This window comes from Sparus aurata, chromosome 13 (assembly GCF_900880675.1).
Source record: "Sparus aurata chromosome 13, fSpaAur1.1, whole genome shotgun sequence".
NCBI lineage: Eukaryota > Metazoa > Chordata > Actinopteri > Spariformes > Sparidae > Sparus > Sparus aurata.
This window is the reverse complement of record NC_044199.1, coordinates 33,224,764-33,247,542: the sequence shown is the minus strand read 5'-3', so window position 1 is coordinate 33,247,542 and position 22,779 is coordinate 33,224,764. Positions and strand designations below refer to the sequence as shown.

Genomic DNA, 22,779 nt, shown 5'->3' with positions numbered 1-22,779 from the left:
CCCCTGAACATCGATGCCCCCACTAATGCCTTCAGAGGCCGTCTTCCCAATGATGGAGAGGACTTTCTCCTCGTCGGGAGTGAGGGTCGTCCCACCCGGTGCTCCACCACCCGTGCCCATGGATTCTCTCCTCACCTTCGCCACTTCTTCCTCACAGTATCCCAGTCACGCAGGCCACATGGGCTGGAGGGGGACATCTTTTCGTGCTGCCAGACCTCGTCCACTAAGACGCCCATCTCCTCCGCGGTAAACGACGGTGCCCGCTTGTTTCTTTTGCTGCCGGTTTCTTCCATTCTCACATGTGTGTGTCAGCATATCCACGGGGGTAAATATGCGCTAATGGGCTTGATTACTACTTGGATACACCTGTTGGCACACACACACACCCACACACACACCCGCACACACACCCCCCACACACACGATACATGCGTAGCCTAATTTCACCTGTGTGGGGGGACCACGGGGCGCTGTGTGTGACTTATGCCCTGATAAAGAGGTGGGTGATCGATTTGCCTGGTATCGATTGATTCAGTTTCAGCACCACCGCGGTGGACAGCTCCCACTAAGAGCTTCTTAAGAAGCTTCTTTGGCTTGATCTTAAGGTTCTCCTAAGAAGGCAGTATATATATATATATATATATATATATATATACATACACACACACACATATATATACACACACATATATATATATATATATATATATATATATATACATACACACACACACATATATATATACACACACATATATATATATATATATATATATATATATATATATATATACACACTATATATTGTATATATTGTAACGTAAAGTTTAATTTCATACCTAATGTAATATAATGTTATACGTTATAACATACTGGGTTGTATAGTATGATAACGTAAATGGAAATGCAATTTTACCTCAGTCACTCCCCATCCTGTCATGTTCCCATGTGAGTCTCATCACTCTTCATGCCTGTCTTTTATCGTTTCTTATGCATGGACATGGAACCTTTTGTCGCTTCTTAATTCAAGTCATGTCACAGTCTCAATTGTTTAAAAGACCCCCACTGATCATCCAAGATGGACCTTTTCCACATCAGGACAATTCTGGGTTTGAATACCGCTGAGGCAGGGTCTTTCTGTGTGGAGTTTGTATGTTGTCCCTGTGTTTGCATTGGTTTCCTCTGGGTAGCCTACTGCTGTTTCCCCCAACATATAAATATGAACTAATAGGTTGATTTCCCAGTCCGTACACTTGACCAAAGGCACTGGCCAAGATGGACATCATCCACTGCCTCATCAGGAGCATGCCCAGACATTGTTGGGAGTGCATACAGGCACAAGAGGGCCATACACACTACTGAGTCGCATTTTGAGTTGCCATGATAAAATTCACAAAAGTTGGATCAGCCTGTGATTGCACTTTTTTACTGATTGGGATTTTGAATCCTGCCCTCAATGGGTTGATAATTTTGGTTGCCGCTGACTGCTCTTTTGTCATTTTGTTCTAAAAATATATAGTCTTAAAATGATCATTAGACCACCAAACATCTACAGAAATGAATAAAAGACTATGTCTGGCAAATAAAACGTGATGATGACTAATTTTGTATTAATTCGGGTTCAGAAGTGTTGTGTTTAAATTGATAAAACATTTAGATTTTTGTTATAATTTGGAAAACAATCAAGAGAGAAAAAAAAACAGTGTTCTTTTTCTTTATCACTTAGCCCCTCTTTGTCCCACCATAATGACATCACTGTTACAGAGACACACTCTGTGTTGGTGATGCTCAGTCACTGGTTGCTAAGTGACAGTTGACCTGTCAACATGTGATGCTGCAGCTGAAGGCCAACAGACCTTTAAATAAAAGTGTGTGCTGGTTCAGTTCTTGTTGGATGGAGGATGGTGCATGGATACAAGAGGTAATACTAACAAACACTCTGCAGCTGGAAACAGCACTTGTGTAAATATTTTGTAACATTATTTAACAGCAGTAGCACTTATGTTGAAAGCTGTTAGATTGTCATTTTTACTTTTAGATCCACTACTCAACCTTTTTTTAGTCTTTCATCTCGGTGGGGTTGACGAAACTTTGATCTCTGACAAATGTGACAAAATTCAGTTGAACTGCTGTTATTGTTTTCTGGCTCTTAAATGTTTCCTAGTCTGTAACTAGGGATGCACTTATTAGACAAATCATTGTTCCCCTCAAATTGATAATCGGTTTACCTCACTGAACAGAAATAAATGTGATTGTTCTATGTAACATGGAATGTCCCTTTCAGCCTTCATTGTCAGTAAGTTTTAAATTGGTTAAAGATTTTAATGACTACATTTATGCCTTATGATGTCTCAGTTCTCAGAAGGAGTGATCTGATCTCACTTCCCCGCTCTACATGCAAACTAACATGTACATCACTGGGACAAACAGACACATTGTTCTTTTTTACACAAAGAAATATCTTGTTCATGTACAAGTAACAAGACATGTAACTGAAATATTGCACATGTATCTACAAACAGTGTGTAAGAGTGTACACAGTGTATGTATATCTCAGGGAAGATTTGCATATTGCACACTTACATGAACATTGCACATGTATATGCAAACAGCTTTATCTACTGTTAATAACCTCTCTATTGTAATTCATCTTATTTGTTGTGAGTCTATTCTATATTCTTCCTTTATCTTTATTCTGTTCCCCTGTGCGGCCGTGTCACAGTGAATTTCCCCTATGGCTGTTCAGCAAAAGTAAATCTTAACCTTTCTTGTCTCATCTAATCTTAAGAAGGCCTAAATAGTTAAGAATTTGTTGTCAACAGTGTTTCAAAAAGTTTATAAACTTATTTTCAGTCAACAACTGAAACCAAAGAAGTAGATCATGTTGATTACTGTAAACATGAATTTGACATGATTACTGTCAATAAAACGTTGTCTTCATAAATTGAGTGTAAATTATGAAATCAGTTGAAACAGTGTGTTTAAACAGCTGCTTATTGTTGGCAGGTAACACACGTCTGACACAGAACCAACTCTGAAAATGTAACTTATTTGTACAGGGAGGAGATACTACTTTGTGCTTACAAATAGCTGCAGCTAATATCTGCAGGTTAAGACACACAAACATGTCATTTACATACAGTGAACCACATGGAAATCAGAGAGTGTGTGATCCATTCTTCCTGTCACATGAGGCCATGACCACATCTGAATGTGGTCTGAGTGATCAGATCTCAAATGTGTCTTCAGTGTGTTTGGAGGCGTTCATACCTGAACTTAGAGCTGTCCACCTATGACTAGATCACCCAGGATGCATGTTGATACCAGGTCTGAACGGGGCCTCCGCTATACTGTTCAATGTCTGTCAGGACTTGAGGTGACAGATTTTTGCATTCAAGACACTCAAGCCTGAACTCCCAACCGAAATGTTTCAATCTTCATACAGACAACACAAGTTTAAATTTTAACATTGCATGCAGTTTATACGTCCAATTTTGCATCATGTTTTATCTCAGACAGTGACACATTTTCTTGCTTTCTTGCTTTTTTACAGATATGGAGAACCAGACTTTCAGTGATGATTTCATACTCCTGGAGGGGTTAAAAGTTTCTACCGAATCCTCCCTTCCTGCCTTCGTCTTCCTCTTGCTCATCTACATCTTTGCTGTGGTGTCAAACATAAGCCTCGTCACATTGATCTTTACCACCAGGCGCCTCCACCAGCCCATGTATTTGCTCTTCTGCAACATGAGTATTAATGACATTTTTGGGGCTTCGATCATCACACCGCACATACTGAGAAACATTTTCATACCACCTTCAGAGCGATTGATTGATTATGATAGCTGTGTCATTCAGGCCTTCTGTGTTCACCTCATTGCGGGCGCCAGTCACACCATACTCATGATCATGGCCTTTGACCGCTATATGGCCATCTGCAAACCTCTTCAATATGCCACAATCATGACCAAGGCAATGGTGGTGAAGCTGTCGGTGGGAGCCTGGACAGCAACTCTTTTCTTTGTGGCAATCCTCTTGGGTCTCACTATTCGCTTGTCACGCTGCAGACAAGTTATATACAACCCTTTCTGTGATAACCCCACTTTGTTCAAGCTGTCCTGTGAGAGCATCCTCATCAATAACATCTATGGCCTCGGCTACACGGTGGTCCTGCTGGGCTGCTCCATCGGCAGCATAAGTCTGACATACTTGAAAATTGCTTCAGTGTGTCTAAGCAGTAAGAACAAGGCGCTGAATAGCAAAGCGCTGCAGACCTGCTCCACCCACCTGGCCGTGTACATCTTCCTGCTGGTGTCGGGCTTCATTATAGTCATCCTGCACCGTTTCCCTCACCTGTCAGACCACAGGAAGGTTACATCTGTCTTAGTTCACGTGACCGTGCCTGCTTTCAATGCAGTTATCTATGGCCTGCAAATAAAAGAGATAAAGCAGAGGATTATCACTGTGTTTAATAACAGTAAAGTGGCTCTAATAAAATGATACAACCTGTGATCGGATGTTCTGCAAGGGAGACATATTGCATGATAATAATAATATAAAATATAGATATAAATATATTTGCATCACTGAGGAAAAAAGATTCAGTCATTTCTCAGGGATCACGTTCTCTTGCTGGTCAGTAATATTTCACAGAGGAGATTTAAATATCGATCCCGGTTCAGTATGGCAGTCTCACAATATATTTACGTGTATTTTCTTGATTTGGTTTCAATTAACTAATTATTGAAAAGAGTTCTTCTGAACTAAACAGTTTTCTTTGACAAAAAGTATTAACACCTAAATAGGCTAGTATCATTAGGGGCATAACATGCAGGGGTTTCGTAAAAATTGCTGTTAATCATGATTGAAAATCTACCCTAGTTAAAGAGTCTGGCTTCCATCTGCCAATTTTTTCTTATTTTCTTAGTATTTGCCGGAACTTTTGGGCGTCAACCTTTTTCAACCAGCGTAAGATCAATGACTAAAATCACAGCAAACAGGTTACATCCCTTTCTCTGTCTCTCTCCTCTGCTCTCTGTCTGTCATAAACACCCTTTATGAGCCTGAGCTACACATATGTACAGGTTGAGCAGAGCAGAGAGACAAACAGCAGGCATTAAGTGTGTATTGTAGCAGCTTTCTCACTAAATCTGGAGGGCTGTGTGGAAGTGTGGGTGTGTTTATTGTGTTTAAGAACGCCTCCATGCCATGAAACAATCAGAAAATAACCTTTTTCCTCATAACCCTCATAATGTCATCATTTCAACATAACTTTCAGCGACAGGATGCTTTCAGAAAATGACTGATGTCAAGGTTAAAGGTACAGGGAGGCAGAATACCAGGCAGGTTGACAGATAGCAGGCAGACAGGTACTCAAAGAGAATGTCTGGGTAAAAATTCAGGAATTTTATGCACAAGCACAAAGTTCAAGTTCATTGGTAACAATCATTGGTTTTTCTTCACTTTTTACACAGCAGCCAAACTTTTCTTACTCACTCATTATGCCAATGTAACCGAGTGGGTGTAATTGCGCCTACACTTAGTTATATTACAATAAAGATACGGGAACTCCATTCACTGAACGGGTCGCACTTTATTCTTCTGCTCTCAGTCTTGAACAACACAGAAAACATTCAGACCACTCACACTTTTGTTATGTCCCTTCAAAGTACTCGGCCGGAAATAGGTAACATGAATATATTCTATTAACCTACAAGTGATACAAATGATGATGATGATGATGTTGACGATTGGTACTGAGTGGCTGCCAAGCAACAGTTGACCTGTCAGCATGTGATACTACCACTGATGCACCAAATAAAGCGGTCTGCTGTGTCAGTTCTGGTCTGGGGTGGAGGGCAGTTTGTGTCAGAGAGGGTGTTGCCTTCTGCAGCTGCCTCAGTGAGTGTTTCAGCTAACACAAGCTGTGTTAATCTTCATGTAAGCTATCTGCACACTTTACAAATGTAGCAGGCAAATTCATATTAAGTCAAGGATACCGTGATTCTATCTTCTATTGCACACACAACTTTACATTAACTTATCCTCAAGATTTTTTAAAGGGTTCAGTTACAGAAAGTTTCTAGTTTTATATCTTTCATGCTTAGACATTGGAGTGTATGAATGACATTTTGTTTGTATCTGTTGGTTTCTTCTATATTTTTCCTCTTTAAAGGGTTTTTCAGAGATGTCTTTATCTGAATCAAGACTTTAAGGCTTGAGGAAGTCGTATGCTTTACAGACTGAAAAGCAACTTGACACAATTTTGCACTATAAATAAAATTGACTTTACAATGTGTCTTTGCAGAGACAGTATTCCTGTTACTCTGGATTGACACACTATCAACTGTTTTCTTATCTCAGGGAAAACTGTTAATAGTCTAACTGGGAACTCTGTTATGGGGATATTTTTTAAATCCTTAATCACATTTTGAGTGAGGACACTTTTTTTGTAATGATCACTTAAGTAATCGTTTAATCATCTCGGTAGAAATATCAATATCAATATCTTGGATGTATAACAAATCAGATTACAATTAATTCAGAGTAATACAATTCTGACAAATCACAACATCATTGCCATTTTAATCTGGAAATATTTACTGCCCTACAAAGGCTAATTTAAAGAAATAGCTTCAAATGTCTTTGAACGTCTGGCCAAATGTGTTATAGGTACAACACTGGTTATGTGCTTATGAAATATGTATTCTTCTAAAATTATGAACAATTATTTGACCTGTGACCCTAAAAATGCATATACCACACTCTGCCTTTGTCTTACCTGAAAACTACATGTATAGTACAAAGTGCAGAAACTATAATGTTCTTCTTGTTTTCTTCATCACAAAATTGAAATCTAATTTGATAATTTAAAACATCGTATGTGCATTTAACTGTTTTAATGTTTGCATCTTTAAAAAATTAAAATAGACAAGATATTTAGATCAATTCATGGAATTCTCAAGTAATATTTAGAAGTTTAACCTATTAAGACTACTCGATATATTTATTGTGTTTATGAAGTTTATGAAAACCTACCTTTATAATTGGTCTTAATAGACAGTTGACACAGAATACAGTAACCAAGGCTCAGAAAAACCAAAGCAGAGCACAGTAACTGAACTAAATGCAGTCTGCTTTGGTTTTTGGCACAGTTGCCAGGTCCGCTTATAATAAGCTACTTTGGGCTTGTTTTTCCTGTAAAGTCGCTTATAAATATTGGTAGTCGTGGGTTGTGGGTTTGTGGGCTTGTTGTAAAAGTGTTCCTCTTCCTATTTTTATTACATGGCATATCGTTTTGAAGTCCTGGAACTAAAATAAAAAAGGATCATAACATATTAAAACAATAATAAATACAATGATATAATGCAATACATTTCTGGATTCAGGGTGTGATATGTGATATGTGCAAAGTATAATAATCTCTCTTTTTTTTTTCTACCAGGAACGGAGAAGTCACTTGTTTTGGGCTTGTTTTCATAGGCCCACTTGCTTGTTTGTCTCGCGATATCTGGCAACACTGATTTTTGGTCTTATTGCCAATTGTTTCTCTAAGATAAAGCACCACTGAACTTAGGAAATTTAGACATTTAAAAGTTGAATTTCCGTCATAACTCGAAGCTACTGCTATGACTGCTTTGGCTTTGTAGGTCAGTTTAGATGCAGTGTGATTACTTTGTTAAAGTATTTAAAGCGTCATCGTGAAGTCTTGTTGCTCTTTTGTATCTATGACTGTGTTACTGTTCTTATCCAAATAAAAGGCTTCATTGTTAGGTGACATTTGAATTATGGAAAACCAGACTTTCATGGAGGATATCCTAGTCCTGGAGGGGTTAATGGTCACCTCTCAGTCCTTTATTCCTGCTTTTGTCTTCCTTCTCCTTGTTTACATCTTTATCGTGGTGTCGAACATCGGCCTGGTTGCCCTGATCTTCAGGAGTACAAGCCTTCGCCAGCCTATGTATCTGCTTCTTTGCAACATGAGTATTAATGATGTTTTTGGGGCCACGATAATTATACCTCATGTACTCAGAGATCTTTTAATATCGAACTCAAAGCGGTACATTTATTATATTGACTGTGCCATTCAGGCCTTCTGCGTTCACCTCCATGCGAGTGCCTCTCACACTGTGCTCATGATCATGGCTTTTGATCGTTACGTGGCCATCTGCAACCCTCTGCGATACGCCACCATCATGAGCAACAGTGCAGTGGTGAAGTTGTCGGTGGTGGCCTGGGGGACAGCCTTTGTGCTGGTGTTGATCCTTGTGGGCCTCAGCGTCCGTCTGTCACGCTGCAGGTGGATTATATTCAACCCGTTCTGTGACAACGCCTCCTTGTTTAAGCTGTCTTGTGAAAGTGTCCTCATCAATAACATCTACGGCCTCAGCTACACGGTGGTCCTGCTGGGCTCCTCCATGTGCAGCATAACTCTCACCTACCTGAAGATTGCTGCAGTGTGTGTGATCAGTAAAAACAAGGCGGTGAACAGCAAAGCGCTGCAGACCTGCGCAACCCACCTGGCCGTGTACATCATCCTCCTGGTGTCGGGCTTCATCATCGTCATCCTGCACCGTTTTCCTCACCTGTCTGACCACAGGAAGGTGGCTTCAGTCATGGGACATGTGGCCCTGCCTGCCCTGAACGCTGTCATCTATGGGCTACAGATTAAAGAGGTCAGACAAAGGATTGTGACTTTATTCCGTAACAGTAAAGTAATGGAAGCAAAATGATAAACAGTTTGATACACATGAAAAATAATTACTTTTGCTTAGGATATGTATATGATTATATGTGAATGGAAGTCTTAATTGAATACACAAGTTAACTAACCTTAACATTGTGATAAACTGCATGTTAACCATCATCCTGGTAATAATTTAAGCATCAATGTATTGCATCATAAAATTCTGCCTTCTTTATTCAATGGTATTTCACATTAAAGCTGTAAATACTGATTCAAATCCAGCATAAAAGTCTTGATGTACTTTATTTATAAAAAACTTTCTTTAATAGCAGTGATGTGCACAGGGCCCCCCCCCGTGGCCCAGTTGTTGAAAAACGCGCACTAAAGGGCCCTCTTGGGAGCCAAAACGCGTGATAAATTGCCCTCTTGGGTGGAAAAAAAATCACTAAACTGCCTCCCTGGCTGGCTAAAACATGATAAACTGCCCTCTTGGGTGGCAAAAACGTGCGCTAAAGTGCCCTCTTGGGAGACAAAAACGCGTGCTAAAGTGCCCACCTGGTTGGCAAAATACAACTGCCTTCTTGGGTGGCAAAAACGCGTACTAATTTGCCCTCTTGGGAGGCAAAAATGTGTGCTAAAGTGCCCTCTTGGGAGGCAAAAACGCGTGCTAAAGTGCCCTCCTGGTTGGCAAAACACACTAAACTGCCCTCTTGGGTGGAACAAACACCAAACTGCCCCCTTGGCTGGGCAAAACATGATAAACTATCCACTTGGTGGAAATGGACCCATATATACATATATATATATATATATATATATATATATATATATATATATATATATATGTATATGTATATATATATCTATATACATATATATGTATGTGTGTGTATATATATATATATATGTGTGTGTGTATATGTGTATATATATATATGTGTGTGTATATGTATATATATGTGTGTGTATATGTATATATATGTGTGTATATATATATATATATATATATGTATGTGTGTGTGTGTGCATATATGATAATCATAAACTTAGCTCTTCATTCAGACGTTTAACTAGATTTTACAGTCTGGAAATAAAGCAGGGATCACAGCCTGATCTGAATCTGTTCATCTTGGTCCATTTATGTAAAACAAGTCTCTAACATCTCCACAGTCACAATTAGATATAAAATACAAGTCAGCCTCTGAAAGTTTGAAAGTGAAGCCTTTAAGGTTTAACTTCCAAAGGCATTTAGCTGAGCATTACTAACGTATTTTACCTTGAAGTTTAACATATCTGGCGAACTGGCCGCTGCCGGGTTATCACTTCCGGTTCAACCCCGGAGTTGGTACATTCCCTTTCCGGTTGACGTTATTTGTAAATTTGTTTTGCGACTTGTAAAAGTGTTTCACCACTTGTAGATTTGCCTCGGCGTTTGTAAAAGTGTTTTGTATCATGTTAATTTGTTTTCTGAAATGTAAATTTGTTTTCTGAAATGTCAATTTGTTTCGGTAATGTAATTTTGTTTTATGATATGTAAAAATGTTTTCCAAAATTTTAATTTGTCTCAAGCTTCGTAAAAGTGTTTCACATTTTGTAATTTTGGTTTGCACCTCCCGGCCACCGTAAAAATGCCTTTTTAAGTGCACAGCTCAGTTGGAAACATATACAGTGGCTTGCAAAAGTATTCACCCCCCTTGAACTTTTCCACATTTTGTCATATTACAACCACAAACGTAATTGTATTTTAATGGCATTTCATGTGATAGACCAACACAAAGTGTTAAGGAAAATGATACAAGGTTTTCAAACATTTTTAAAATTAGAAAACTGAAAAGTGTGGTGTGCAAAAGTATTCACCCCACTTTACTCTGATACACTTAAATAAAATCCAGCGCAACCAATTGCCTTCAGAAGTCACCTAATTAGTAAATGGAGTCCATCTGTGTGAAATCTAATCTCAGTGTAAATACAGCTGATCTGTGAAGGCCTCAGAGGTTTGCTAGAGAACATTGTTGAACGAACAGCATCATGAAGCCCATGGAACACACCGGACAGGTCAGGGATAAAGTTGTGGAGAAGTTTAAAGCATGGTTAGGATATGAAAAAATATCCCAAGCTTTGAACATCTCACAGAGCACTGTTCAATCCATGGGATGGGAAGATGGATGGAGCCAAATACAGGACAATCTTGGAAGAAAACCTGTTAGAGTCTGCAAAAGACTTGAGACTGGGGCGGAGGTTCACCTTCCAGCAGGATAACGAGCCTAAACATACAGCCAGAGCTACAATGGAATGGTTTAGATCAAAGCATATTCATGTGTTAGAATGGCCCAGTCAAAGTCCAGACCTAAATCCAAGTGAGAATCTTTGGCAAGACTTGAAAATTGCTGTTCACGGACACTCTCCATCCAATCAGACTAAACTTGAGCTATTTTGCAAGGAAGAATGGGCAAATATTTCAGTCTCTATATGTGCATTGCTGGTAGAGACTTAACCCCGAAATACTTGCAGCTGTCATTGCAGGGAAAGGTGGTTCTACAAAGTATTGACTCAGGGGGGTGAATACTTTTGCACACCACACTTTTCTGTTTTTTTATTTTTCAAAATGTTTAAAAACCATGTATCATTTTCCTTCCACTTCACAAATATGCACCACTTTGTGTTGGTCTATCACATAAAACCCCATTAAAATACATTTTCATTTGTGGTTGTAACACTACAAAATGTGGAAAAGTTCAAGGGGGGTGAATACTTTTGCAAGCCACTGTATGTCCATAGTTCATCATAGTTTGTTTCTTTTGAGGTGTCAAATAAATATTTTAAATGTGTATTGTTCCCTGTGTTTTTATCACAGAGCCCTATTGGATGAAGAATACACACTAAACTCCAGAAGACTATTAAGACCAAGAAATACTATGAAACATTACTATTGCAATGACTTTTATGTTGGGCCCCTTTTTGATCTATATTGAGCCAAAACTATATCTCACAGAACCAGTTTGGATTATCTGGTGCTAATATAGTGTTAAAATGCACTAGAATACAGGAAATGGCATCTACTTAATTGAAAATGTTCTGGGGGAGGACCCCCAGACCCCCTAGGGTTTTTATTTCCTTCATACATCCATGTCTCTGTGTTCTTCACAGTCCAATGTTGAATCTACACAGTTCTCGTGGATGCTGATCCTAACTACAAATTAACTTGAGTAGTCTGTCTAGTTAGTCTGTTTTAAGGCTATATAATGTGCCATTTGTATAACATATAAAAATGTCTAAGGTGCCCTCGGTAACACATAGAACTTAGTGCCCTCTTCAGTGACGAGAACGCCCTGTATGTGCCATTTTTTTTCTTTTCGCCCCTGCCCTTCAAAAAGTCTGTGCACGCCACTGTTTAATAGGTTGTTCCCTTTAACAAGCCCTACATGTATTAGTGCGCAAATTATTCAAACTTGCCAGAAGTTTTGGAATCAGTCCAGTAGATCGCCTCAGCTGGCTGCCACATAATCCTTTGGGGCAACTCCGACCGTCAAAATCTTGTCCACTAAAAGTGCTTGTTTTTTGTCGCTGCCAGGCTGAGATTGTTATTCTAAGAGCCTGACAACATTACAGAAATGATTCCTCTGGAGAAATACCTATTTGTTATATCATAAGATACTTTTCATCAGCAGAAACATATCTTGCTCTGAAATCTCAGAAATTGAGTTCTTACAGTTGTTGCCTCATCTAGATCTAACTTCTCGCGTGCAGGTCCTTGAGGTAAACTGTTAACGTCATGCTCCATATTGGACTCTTGTTTCCACTGTCGGCTTCCTGCAACGACCCACCTCTCATGAGATTTCAGAACGAGACTTCTTAAACGAGACTTTGTTTTCTGTTTCCAAAACGGATCTTATTATCTAATTAAAACTGCTGATGAACGAGCCCTCGCAGCCCACCCGCGTCAGCACATGCTGCCGTCGGGGCTTGTTCATGCGACACCTTCCATTGAGGAAGTTGTTCTTTTATAATTTGGTGGCCTGCTCCTGTCAGTATTAAATAATGTACACTTAAGCCAGAAGAACTCCCTTCAATCTACATAAAGAACAAATAAAGAGAGGACTTCACTGTGTCACCCTACAGACTCTTCAACAGAGGTTTGTATCCATTAGCAAGGCAGCACTGCCCTCTGGTGGAGAAAGCCTGTCCACTCAACAATGACAGCATTCCAGCTGTTCTTTCATCATGTAGCCATCTATTGGCCGATTTGGACCAAATTTGGCACAAAGCCTCATCGGGCCATGGAACACAATTCGCAAATGTGTTGTGGTAATCAGACTTTATTTGGCGAAGACATGCAAGACTGTCTGTTTTGAACATAATGTGCAGGAATTTGTTGTTTTGTATTTTGGGCATTTTTTGGACTATCACAATTCTTTTGATTACTTTCTGTCAGGAGGGTCAATAGATGCTTCATGCAAAGTTTGGTGCAAATCGGTCAAATCGACTAGGAGGAGTTCGAAAAAGTTTTTAATTTGTTGCGATATTGCAAATGGAGATTAACAATTATTAGCAATAATTTTACTAAGTTTTGTGTTAATCCGAGCAACTGATGTCGAGATATAAAAAACTTAAATTTAAAGAGCGCCACCTTGTGGTCATCGTCCAACATTTTGCACAGAGGCTTAGGGGCTCATGGGGAAGTAGTAACCTCAGTTTCATGTCATTCGAACACACCAATGTGAAAATATGCAACACTTCCTGTTTGAAATGAAATCTGCAGGAAGTTGTTATTTAATGACTTGAGTATTCTTCGGACTATCAAAATTCTTTCAGTAACTTTTTGTCAGGAGGATCCACAGATGCTGTGTGCAAAGTTTGGTGCAAATTGGTGAAATTGCCTGGGAGGAGTTTTTAGACGGAAATGGGCATGGCCTATATCACGTGATTTAGCACAATTCAGTGAATGTGTGGATATAAGGTTTTTGAAGGTGTGATAAAGTGTATGGGAGCTATAAGCCAAAAGGCACTTTCCTCGATTATAGCGCTTGATGGTGGAAGTCCATGATGACAATAGATTAATGTGAAACTCTCGCCAAAAAGCAACAGAGGCTTTATTTGTGATTGAAGATGAGTCAAACCTTCGCGTAAATGCATAATTACGAAGGAATAGGCACTTTTAAGATTTACCGAAGTTTCATTTTTGGGCAAGCTAATTTTCAATGGGGTACAGGGGCACTCTGACGTTAGCATCAAAATCTCTATTTTTAAAACACTAAGAAGACTCGACACAACATGAAACTTTGCTCTTAGTATCACCAGGGTCACCAGGGTCTCTACACAGAGTTTACTAAGAGATTAATACATTATTCGCCAGGTGTGACGTATATTCCAAGTTTGGTGAGTTTTGGGGTATGTTCAGGCAGTGAAAAATGCGATCATTTTGGACAAAGAAAAACTGAAGGAGGGTCAATAGATGCTTCATGCAAAGTTTGGTGCAAATCGGTCAAATCGACTAGGAGGAGTTCGAAAAAGTTTTTAATTTGTTGCGATATTGCAAATGGAGATTAACAATTATTAGCAATAATTTTACTAAGTTTTGTGTTAATCCGAGCAACTGATGTCGAGATATAAAAAACTTAAATTTAAAGAGCGCCACCTTGTGGTCATCGTTCAACATTTTGCACAGAGGCTTAGGGGCTCATGGGGAAGTAGTAACCTCAGTTTCATGTCATTCGAACACACCAATGTGAAAATATGCAACACTTCCTGTTTGAAATGAAATCTGCAGGAAGTTGTTATTTAATGACTTGAGTATTCTTCGGACTATCAAAATTCTTTCAGTAACTTTTTGTCAGGAGGATCCACAGATGCTGTGTGCAAAGTTTGGTGCAAATTGGTGAAATTGCCTGGGAGGAGTTTTTAGACGGAAATGGGCATGGCCTATATCACGTGATTTAGCACAATTCAGTGAATAACAAATAATATATAATCATTTGAAAAACAATAGGGACCTTGAAGGTTCTCTGCTCAGGTTATAATAAAAACGTCTCTGTTTTGCACGTTTACACATAGGTGTAGGGTGTATAGGTTTTTCAGCCAACCTCAAACTGAGGGTTATAAGAACTTTGTCATTTCAATGAATTTTGGCCCTTTTTGTTGTAACAAGAATTCAACTACTAATTTGCTGATGTTGCTGTAGATAACTAGCTAGCTAAGGCGACATAGTTTTTGGTTACTTGTGCATGACAGTCCAACATTATGACTTCAGTGTTGAAATCCAGCAGTTAAGTTGCTGCAGTGTGCACCATTTCTCTATAATGAAGCAATGTCTCTGCTTCCTTATAAGACCCACAGCTGTAGAGGACATATCGGAGTTGTCCCTTCACGTCTTTCTATATAAATGCCATCGACGATTACTGACAACATATGAGTTTCTTAAAGGGTTGTCGCATTTCATTTCAATTCTGGAGGTGATTTCCATCACTACCAACTGGCTTGCCCATAAAAAAGAAAATGTATTTAAACAGCTTGATAATACTGGTGGGGAATAGTAAATGTTTTTTGTTGTCATTTGGATGCAGTCAATCTTCAATGTTGATATCTACTATCTAAACATTTAGTCTAACAGCTCACCAATAGGATGCATAGTGTTGCTCCCGCCAAAGGCCGAGATTGACAGCGGTTGGCTGGTGACAAACTGTTCGGGTTTCAGTGATGCAAATACCTGAAGGGACCAATCGTTCAGCTTATAAGAGGCGTCATCCCACGTCGGATCCAAGCGTACGGGGCTCACATTAACAGAGGTATGAGCATTAGACACTCAGGTTGACACGTCTAGAGATGATGATGAATGATGATGATAATGATGTTGCTGTTTGTTTGCTGAATACCAATCAACAACAAATGATTTACATTTTTTTTTTAATATTGCAAAAAATACTCTCTGGATCATTTTACATAATTTATTCTTCTGCAGCCTTGATTATTGCAACAGTCTTAATACTTTATACTCACATCACAACTGTTGTAGCAGCTGTACAGGATTCTAATATCTTACGCTGATTTAAATCTTTTCTTTAACCATGATATTACAGGAAATTGGCTTTAACTATTTCACGCTTTTGTTAAGTGAAACTTCTCAGTTTGATAAGTGTCTATATAAAATGTTATAACTTGTGGTTTTGATATGCTGCCTTATGTGAAAATATCTGTAAATCAGACATCACTGATATGTTATCACAGCTATGCACATTATTCAGTATGCTGAGTTATATTTTTTAGTTTAACACCTGAAATGAATAATTAAACAAAAATACAAATGAATGAAACCAGGAATACAGCTTTTAGTCAAATCCTCTATTTCAAGAATGTGTTTTAAAGTAATGAAAAGGATTTGAATGAAGCAGTGAACTGTTTGCTGAGCTGCCTGATCAACCTCATGAATTTAAGCTACACAGCAGTGGTATGGATAGATTACATGATTGTGTCCACAGAGTTTAATGCCAAAATTATAGCATCCCTTTATGGACACTGATTATAGAGGGGCAGGGGCTCAAAGTCAGAAAAGCATTATCTTTAATTTATCTTAAATTATCTTAATTTTTTCAGGCCTTAATAACACAACATGTAGATTAATTAATGTCAAATTAATAAACAAAGTACTTATAGAAAGCTAACTACTTAGCTGTGTATCCTGTGTAGCTGTGAGTGATATGCAATTGCTATTTATTTTGTGTCAACATGATTTTATTCACATTATCATAATACCGAGGTTTAGAAGACATGCAATTCAGCTGCAATTCTTAAAAAGCAATAAAACACTGGTTTATTATTAGGCTATTTATTGGAGGGCAAACTAGAAATACAGGCTACACATCTAAAAATGTGACAAAACCAAGAAATGACTACTGTGACTGTTAGCAGGAACAGCAATGTTTACAACAGAAAAGTTGCAGTAAACTTAATATCTGAAAGAAGTTTAAGATTTGTGACAAGATAAACAGCCGACACAGACAGCTGTCAGATTATTTTTAACTCTCATTAACCAGCAGTTAACCAGGAAGTTATGTTCATGGATTTATAACTCACAAAGGTTCAAGTCGCTCCACAGTCACGTCTCATCTACGTGCATGGTGGAGTTCTGATGAGGCTTCTCCCTCTCTCCCTCTCTCCCTCTCTCCCTCTCTCTCTCTCTCCCTCTCCCTCTCCCTCTCCCTCTCTCTCTCTCTCTCTCTCTCTCTCTCTCTCTCTATCTATCTATTTTGGGCCAAGCTAAGGCGATCTACCTAAGTCAATTAGTTAGAAAACTCTCTGAATGTCGATGCACCTACCTTATTTATTAGAATGGTGAAGGCCAGAATACATGTTAATGTCAGTTTTTACAGAACCACAAATAATGTGGAAGAGTTTTCCAACATATGGAGCCTTAACAATGTTTTATGTTCTGTTGTAGAGAATGAGTTGATATTTGGATTCGTTTTGAGTTAAATCATGTTTTGTATTTGTTGTTGTTTATTTATTCATTCTTTTTTATTTTATGTTATTGCATTAATATTTTATTTCCGTTTTGAAAATGCAGAGTCATTGTATTTACAATAATTGTGTTAAGCATATAAAAAGGTCTCTCTCTCAATTCAATTCAATTCGCTATATTTGCATGAATGTCACAGAGACTATGTTGCTAAAGCATAAAGAGTCAATTAAACAGGACAAAAATACACTTCATAAGTTAATATATACATATATAAATAAAGTAAAATTTAAGAAAAATAAAATAAGAAAATAATTGTGTGTGTGTGTGTGTTCGTGTGCATGTTTCTGTGTGTGTGTGTGTGTGTGTGTGTGTGTGTGTATAAAATAATAAACAATAATAAAATAATAAGTGATAGTGAGAATAATGATAGTATCAATAAACAGAAATAAATGAGTCATTACAGTCTTACATTGAAACATTTCTTAATGTGTGACATGCAGTGACATATTCTCCTGCTAGTTCTACAGCAGACCTGTCTTCTCCCAGAAGGATTGGGATTAATTTGTCTCGTTGGAGAGTGAGGAAGTCGGGGATTTTTTCTTTAAATTTGGGAAATAATTCTTCTCTAATTTCTTTTATTTGGGACAATTTGTGAGAAAGGGAGTTTCTGTCTCTACTTCTCCAGTGTCACAGTGCATACAGGTTCTTTTTGATCTTTCTAGCCATTCTCTTTTATGTCGACCAGTTTCAATGGCAAGTTTATGGTCACTGAGTCTATATTTTGTAAGGGTTTGTGTTTTTTTTTTCATTTTTTTTTATGTGGGTTAAATATTGGGCCAATTGGAATTCTCTGTCCCGTAAATTATAACATTCTAATTTATTGATTGTTTGAGTTTCTGTTTTCCATTGTTGGCAATATTTTTGTTTATTATCTGTGTCGATTTGTTGTATTTGTGAGTATGGAATTATTTTTGTGGTGTCATTTTGACTTGTCAATCGGATTTCCTCATTTGTCCCATTCCAGGTATTATTATCTGGGTTCAGACAGCCTCTCTCTCTCTCCTCTGTGAGAGACAGAGCAGAGCAGCGGACAGAGAAGTGGCTTTAGACTCAACACATTGACAACACCATATTATAACCCTGGCATTTTTATACTGCCATGTTTTTTCACATCCCTATGCACAAAAGGAATTTATTTATTCATTAAAAAAACACACAAAAAGGGCACTTTTTAATACGAGGTAAAAAAGGGGCAGAGGCTCAGGCAACCCTTGGGCCTTATGTGTGCACGTGCCTGCTTCCACTTAATTTCGGAAAAGTAAAGTAATATTCTAATTTCTTCAGGCTTGTCATTTCAAGTCTCGGGGCCCTGACAACAAAATCTCTTTACCCTTTTGTTTTCAGCCTGGACTCCAGAAGAGACAGAAGCTCGAGGAGCTGAAAGTGTACACAGGTTCATAAGGGATTAAAAGGTCAGAATTGTGGTCTGGAGCTGGGCCTTTTGCAGCTTTAGTGATGAATAAGATCTTAAAATCAATTCTGAAACAGGGAACCAAAGTAAAAAGGCTAAAACAGGTGTGATGTGTTCCTTCTTTGCAAAACCACAGACAAATTAAACTTTACATTTAACTGACAACTGACAGTTTCTCTCTTGTCAACACTGTGCGCTTGCTCTGGTTAGGTTTAGGCAAAAAACACAATGTTTTGGCTTGAAATACCTGGCTGGATAGTTTCCCAGGGTAAAATATCTAGTAGTTTCATGCTTACAAATTGTAGCACCGCAGACTCGAACTGTGTTCACTGGCTTGGCAGCCTGCTCACCTGTAAATCCACAACTGTCTACTTCAACTCCCGATATAAAAGTCAGTTAATAAACATGTAAAGTGAACGTGATCTGACACGTGTTTTGTAGAAATGTCGATATGGTTGGCAGAGACGCTAAATGATAACATTTTTATCGGCGACTGGGTTGCTTTACTTTTAATCAAGTACCTTTAAAAGACAGTATCAATCCAGTTATTATGTTCTTTCAAAACATTAATTATTTCAATATAGTAATAGAATTAATTAATTATTGATATTTATTCAATGTTTCTCTCTCTCTCATCCTGACTAGGCTGAGATTAACCCTCTGCACGATGGAAAACCAGACTTTGAGATCGGATATTCTTCTCCTGGAGGGGTTAAAAGTCACCCCCCAGTCCTCCACTCCTGCCTTCATCCTCCTCCTCCTCATTTACATCTTCATCATGGTGACCAACATCGGCCTGGTTGTCCTGATCGCCATGGAGAGGAGCCTCCACCAGCCCATGTATCTGCTCTTCTGCAACATGAGTATTAATGATATTTTTGGTGCCTCGACCATCATCCCTCGCCTGCTGAGTGACATTTTCATCCCAAGCGCAGACCGCTACATTCATTACAGCGATTGTGTCATTCAGGCTTTTTGTGCTCACTTTCATGCGAGTGCCTCTCACACAGTACTCATGATCATGACTTTTGATCGATATGTGGCCATCTGCAATCCCCTGCGATACGCCACCATCATGACCAAGAAGATGATGTTGACGCTGTCGCTGTCAGCCTGGATGGTGTCGTTAGTGATGGTGTTGATCCTCGTGGGCCTCAGCGTCCGCCTGTCACGCTGCAGGTGGGTCATATTCAACCCATTCTGCGACAACGCCTCCTTGTTCAAGCTGTCCTGTGAGAGCGTCCTCATCAATAACATCTACGGCCTTGGCTACACGGTGGTTCTGCTGGGCTCCTCCATCACCAGTGTCACTCTTACCTACCTGAAGATCGCTGCAGTGTGTGTGTTCAGTAAAAACAAGACTCTGAACAGCAAAGCGCTGCAGACCTGTGCAACCCACCTGGCTGTGTACATCATCATGTTTGTGTCGGGGATCATCATCATCATCCTCCATCGCTTCGAGAACATTTCAGATCACAGGAAGCTGGCGTCCATCTTGTTCCATGTGGTCCCTCCGGCTCTTAATGCAGTTATTTATGGACTGCAAATCAAAGCAGTCAGACAAAAGATTTTCATCATGTTTACAGAGAATACAATGACTGTGAAATGAGTCAATGCTGAATTAAGTGTAAATAACTGTAATTAAATAGTGCCACTGAAATGGTCAGTCATGCAATTAAAAAAATACTCTCTCTCACTTTTAGATGTCATGCATTTATCCAAAACTGAAACAATGCAGGCCTGAGTCCTGGCTTGGAAACTAATAGCCCAAAATGGCTGCTTCATCTGCTAGTACCACTAGCAAACACAAATGTAGTCTCCTTAATAACTCTACCAAAACCTCAAACTCCCTCATGCTGAGGTAGTTTTAGCTTCAGGTGTTGGTCTACAACATAAATTACACTGCCAATACAGTCTGCTACCACACTGAAGTCTATACTGATGTCATTAGCGTGCTAATGTGCGTGCTGGAATGTTAATGCTCTAATCATAATTAGCGCCACAGCTTGCTTATTATGAACAGTATTAAAACCATAAACACATATTTACCATCTGCAGATCCTCAACCAGCCAGTGCTGTTTCTTCGTTAATTGGATGTTGTTAGCCAACTATGTGAACATAGCTGGCACTTGATTTGCTTTGTGTCTGCTGCTCACCCCGTGCTGTTAGCTCCACAACTTGGCTAAAAATTGGGTTAATAAACATCAGACCAGTTGCTACTTACCTGGATAAGTAGAGAAAGATTCCAGGCACAAATAAATAACACAACAAAAAGCTGAGCGGTTTAAATAATGAAGAAGAAACAGCTGCTAACTAAACCAGGTCTAAACAGTTCATAACAGTTCTGGGAGTCCTAGTAGAATACCGTATTGACCCGAATACAGGACAAGGTTTTTTTCGATGAAAATTATGTGTAAAAGTGGGGTCGTCTTATAATCGGGGTCTAACCGTTGACACATGCTGATAGTTGTCTGGGTTGCTAATGGCAGAGGGTGCCAGCTTATTGTAGAGACGTCACTGACACTGTGGCTGGGGTTATCTGTCAATCACAGCGGAGAAGAAGTGACAGGAGATGAAAAATGGAGAGACGCTGTGATTTTTTTACGGAGCAAAGTGGATCAAAAGTGGGGCAAGTTAACAGACATCTGAGGCGGAGCTATGATGCTAATTTTAAGATAATGGTGGTCAATGCAGCAGAGGCGCCAAACAACTGTCAGCCAGCCAAGAAATATGGAGCTATGGAGTGTAACGTCCGAAGATGGTCGGTCCAAAAAGACGGTCTGAAAACGCTAACAGTAAGAGAAAAGCTTATCGTGGTCCTCTAAGCGGCCGCTTCCAAGAGACTGACAGGAGGGTATGTGAGTGTGTTACTGAGAAACAAATTTTGGTTATGTTATGCCCTACGCTAGGGGAAGAGGGGCACAATATAAATGAAGCAGAGAATGGTGTTTTGCAACCAGAAAAGTTATAATTTATTGTTCACAGCTCATATGACACAAAGGGCGCTGTACCAGAATGGTGGACACAGTAAAAACAAAATAACCAGAAAACAAGGTGAAGCGTTTCTTCGGGGTGAACCAAGGCCAAAATAATAAACAAAATAGACTGTCTTCTCGACCAGACTAACTTGCCCTGTGAGGGAAAAACGAAAGAACAAATAAAAGTACAAGGGCTAAACCTAACTCTCTAACTAACAAAAAAACAGGAGAAAAAGGGATCAAAATAAATGGCAGTTGAACCCTTACTGCTTCCTAACAAAAATATATATTATATACAAAAAGTGCTATATACAAAGTGAGTATTTAAGACTAGTGTTGAAACACAGCAAAAATAGTTAGCACCATTCAGTACTAACACACTCACACACAGGATAACACAAAAACTAGACAATTCGAAAAACCACTCAGATACACAGCTCACACAAGGAGGAAAGTCACACCACACAGTGACAGCCCTCGAATGTGGTCTGAAGAGCACTGCTATTTCAAACGGACCGCTCCTTGACAGTTCGTCAGGCTCATTGGCTGCAGCTGCTGATGACCAATGGCTGGCGGCAGGAGGCAGGACCTGTAGATTAAGCAAAGATGGTATGGTGGAAAACAGGAGCGCTCACTCGGGCCTAAATAACAAAGAATATCGGCTGGGGGCCGTAACAGGTTATCAGAGTCTTTTTCTGAAGATTAGTCTTGAAAAGAGGGGTCGTCTTATAATCAGGGTCGTCCTATATTCGGGTCACTACGGTAGGTTTTTTCAAAAAAACGCACAGTATTTCTCATATGGTGAATTGCTGAGGCATCCCTTTTCACAGTGTTTTCAGTGCGAGAGACTAACTCTCTCTGTGTGGACTTTTTACACCCACAAAAATGCTTCCTTAATCAACAAACGAAAGGCAATCCAACCCAATGTCAAACTTCATCAAGCTGAAGAAGTTTTAGCTTCAGATGTTGGCTTATAACACCAATTACACTGCCAATACAGTCTGCTACCACACTGAAAGCTATACTTATGTCATAGGCATGCTAATTACGATTAGCTCGCTAACATGCTAATCCTCGCGCTAGCATGCTTATACGCTAATCGCAGTTATCCAGGAGCGGTAGATTCTTGCAAATCAAATTAGGGCCGCTGGGTGGAGCCACAGACAACTGACCTGTATCTGATTCTACTGT

The 22,779-nt window shown here is 39.2% G+C and overlaps 3 protein-coding genes across 3 annotated transcripts; all 3 read left to right on the top strand.

The window, feature by feature from the left end:
• Positions 1 to 1,843: 1,843 nt before the first annotated feature.
• LOC115593851 (olfactory receptor 52Z1-like) lies at positions 1,844 to 4,500 on the top strand. Its single transcript, XM_030437528.1, has 2 exons — positions 1,844 to 1,921; positions 3,554 to 4,500. The coding sequence occupies exons 1-2, from the start codon at positions 1,909 to 1,911 to the stop codon at positions 4,498 to 4,500; spliced, it is 960 nt and encodes a 319-aa protein (XP_030293388.1). The 5' UTR covers positions 1,844 to 1,908.
• A 3,284-nt stretch (positions 4,501 to 7,784) lies between these two features.
• Positions 7,785 to 8,732, top strand: LOC115593849 (olfactory receptor 52N5-like). Its single transcript, XM_030437527.1, has one exon. It carries the CDS (start codon positions 7,788 to 7,790, stop codon positions 8,730 to 8,732), a length of 945 nt encoding a protein of 314 aa, XP_030293387.1. The 5' UTR covers positions 7,785 to 7,787.
• Positions 8,733 to 18,555: 9,823 nt separating this feature from the next.
• LOC115593848 (olfactory receptor 52D1-like) lies at positions 18,556 to 20,218 on the top strand. The gene is made up of 2 exons (XM_030437526.1): positions 18,556 to 18,610; positions 19,255 to 20,218. Exon 2 carries the CDS (start codon positions 19,277 to 19,279, stop codon positions 20,216 to 20,218), a length of 942 nt encoding a protein of 313 aa, XP_030293386.1. The 5' UTR covers positions 18,556 to 18,610; positions 19,255 to 19,276.
• Positions 20,219 to 22,779: the final 2,561 nt, after the last annotated feature.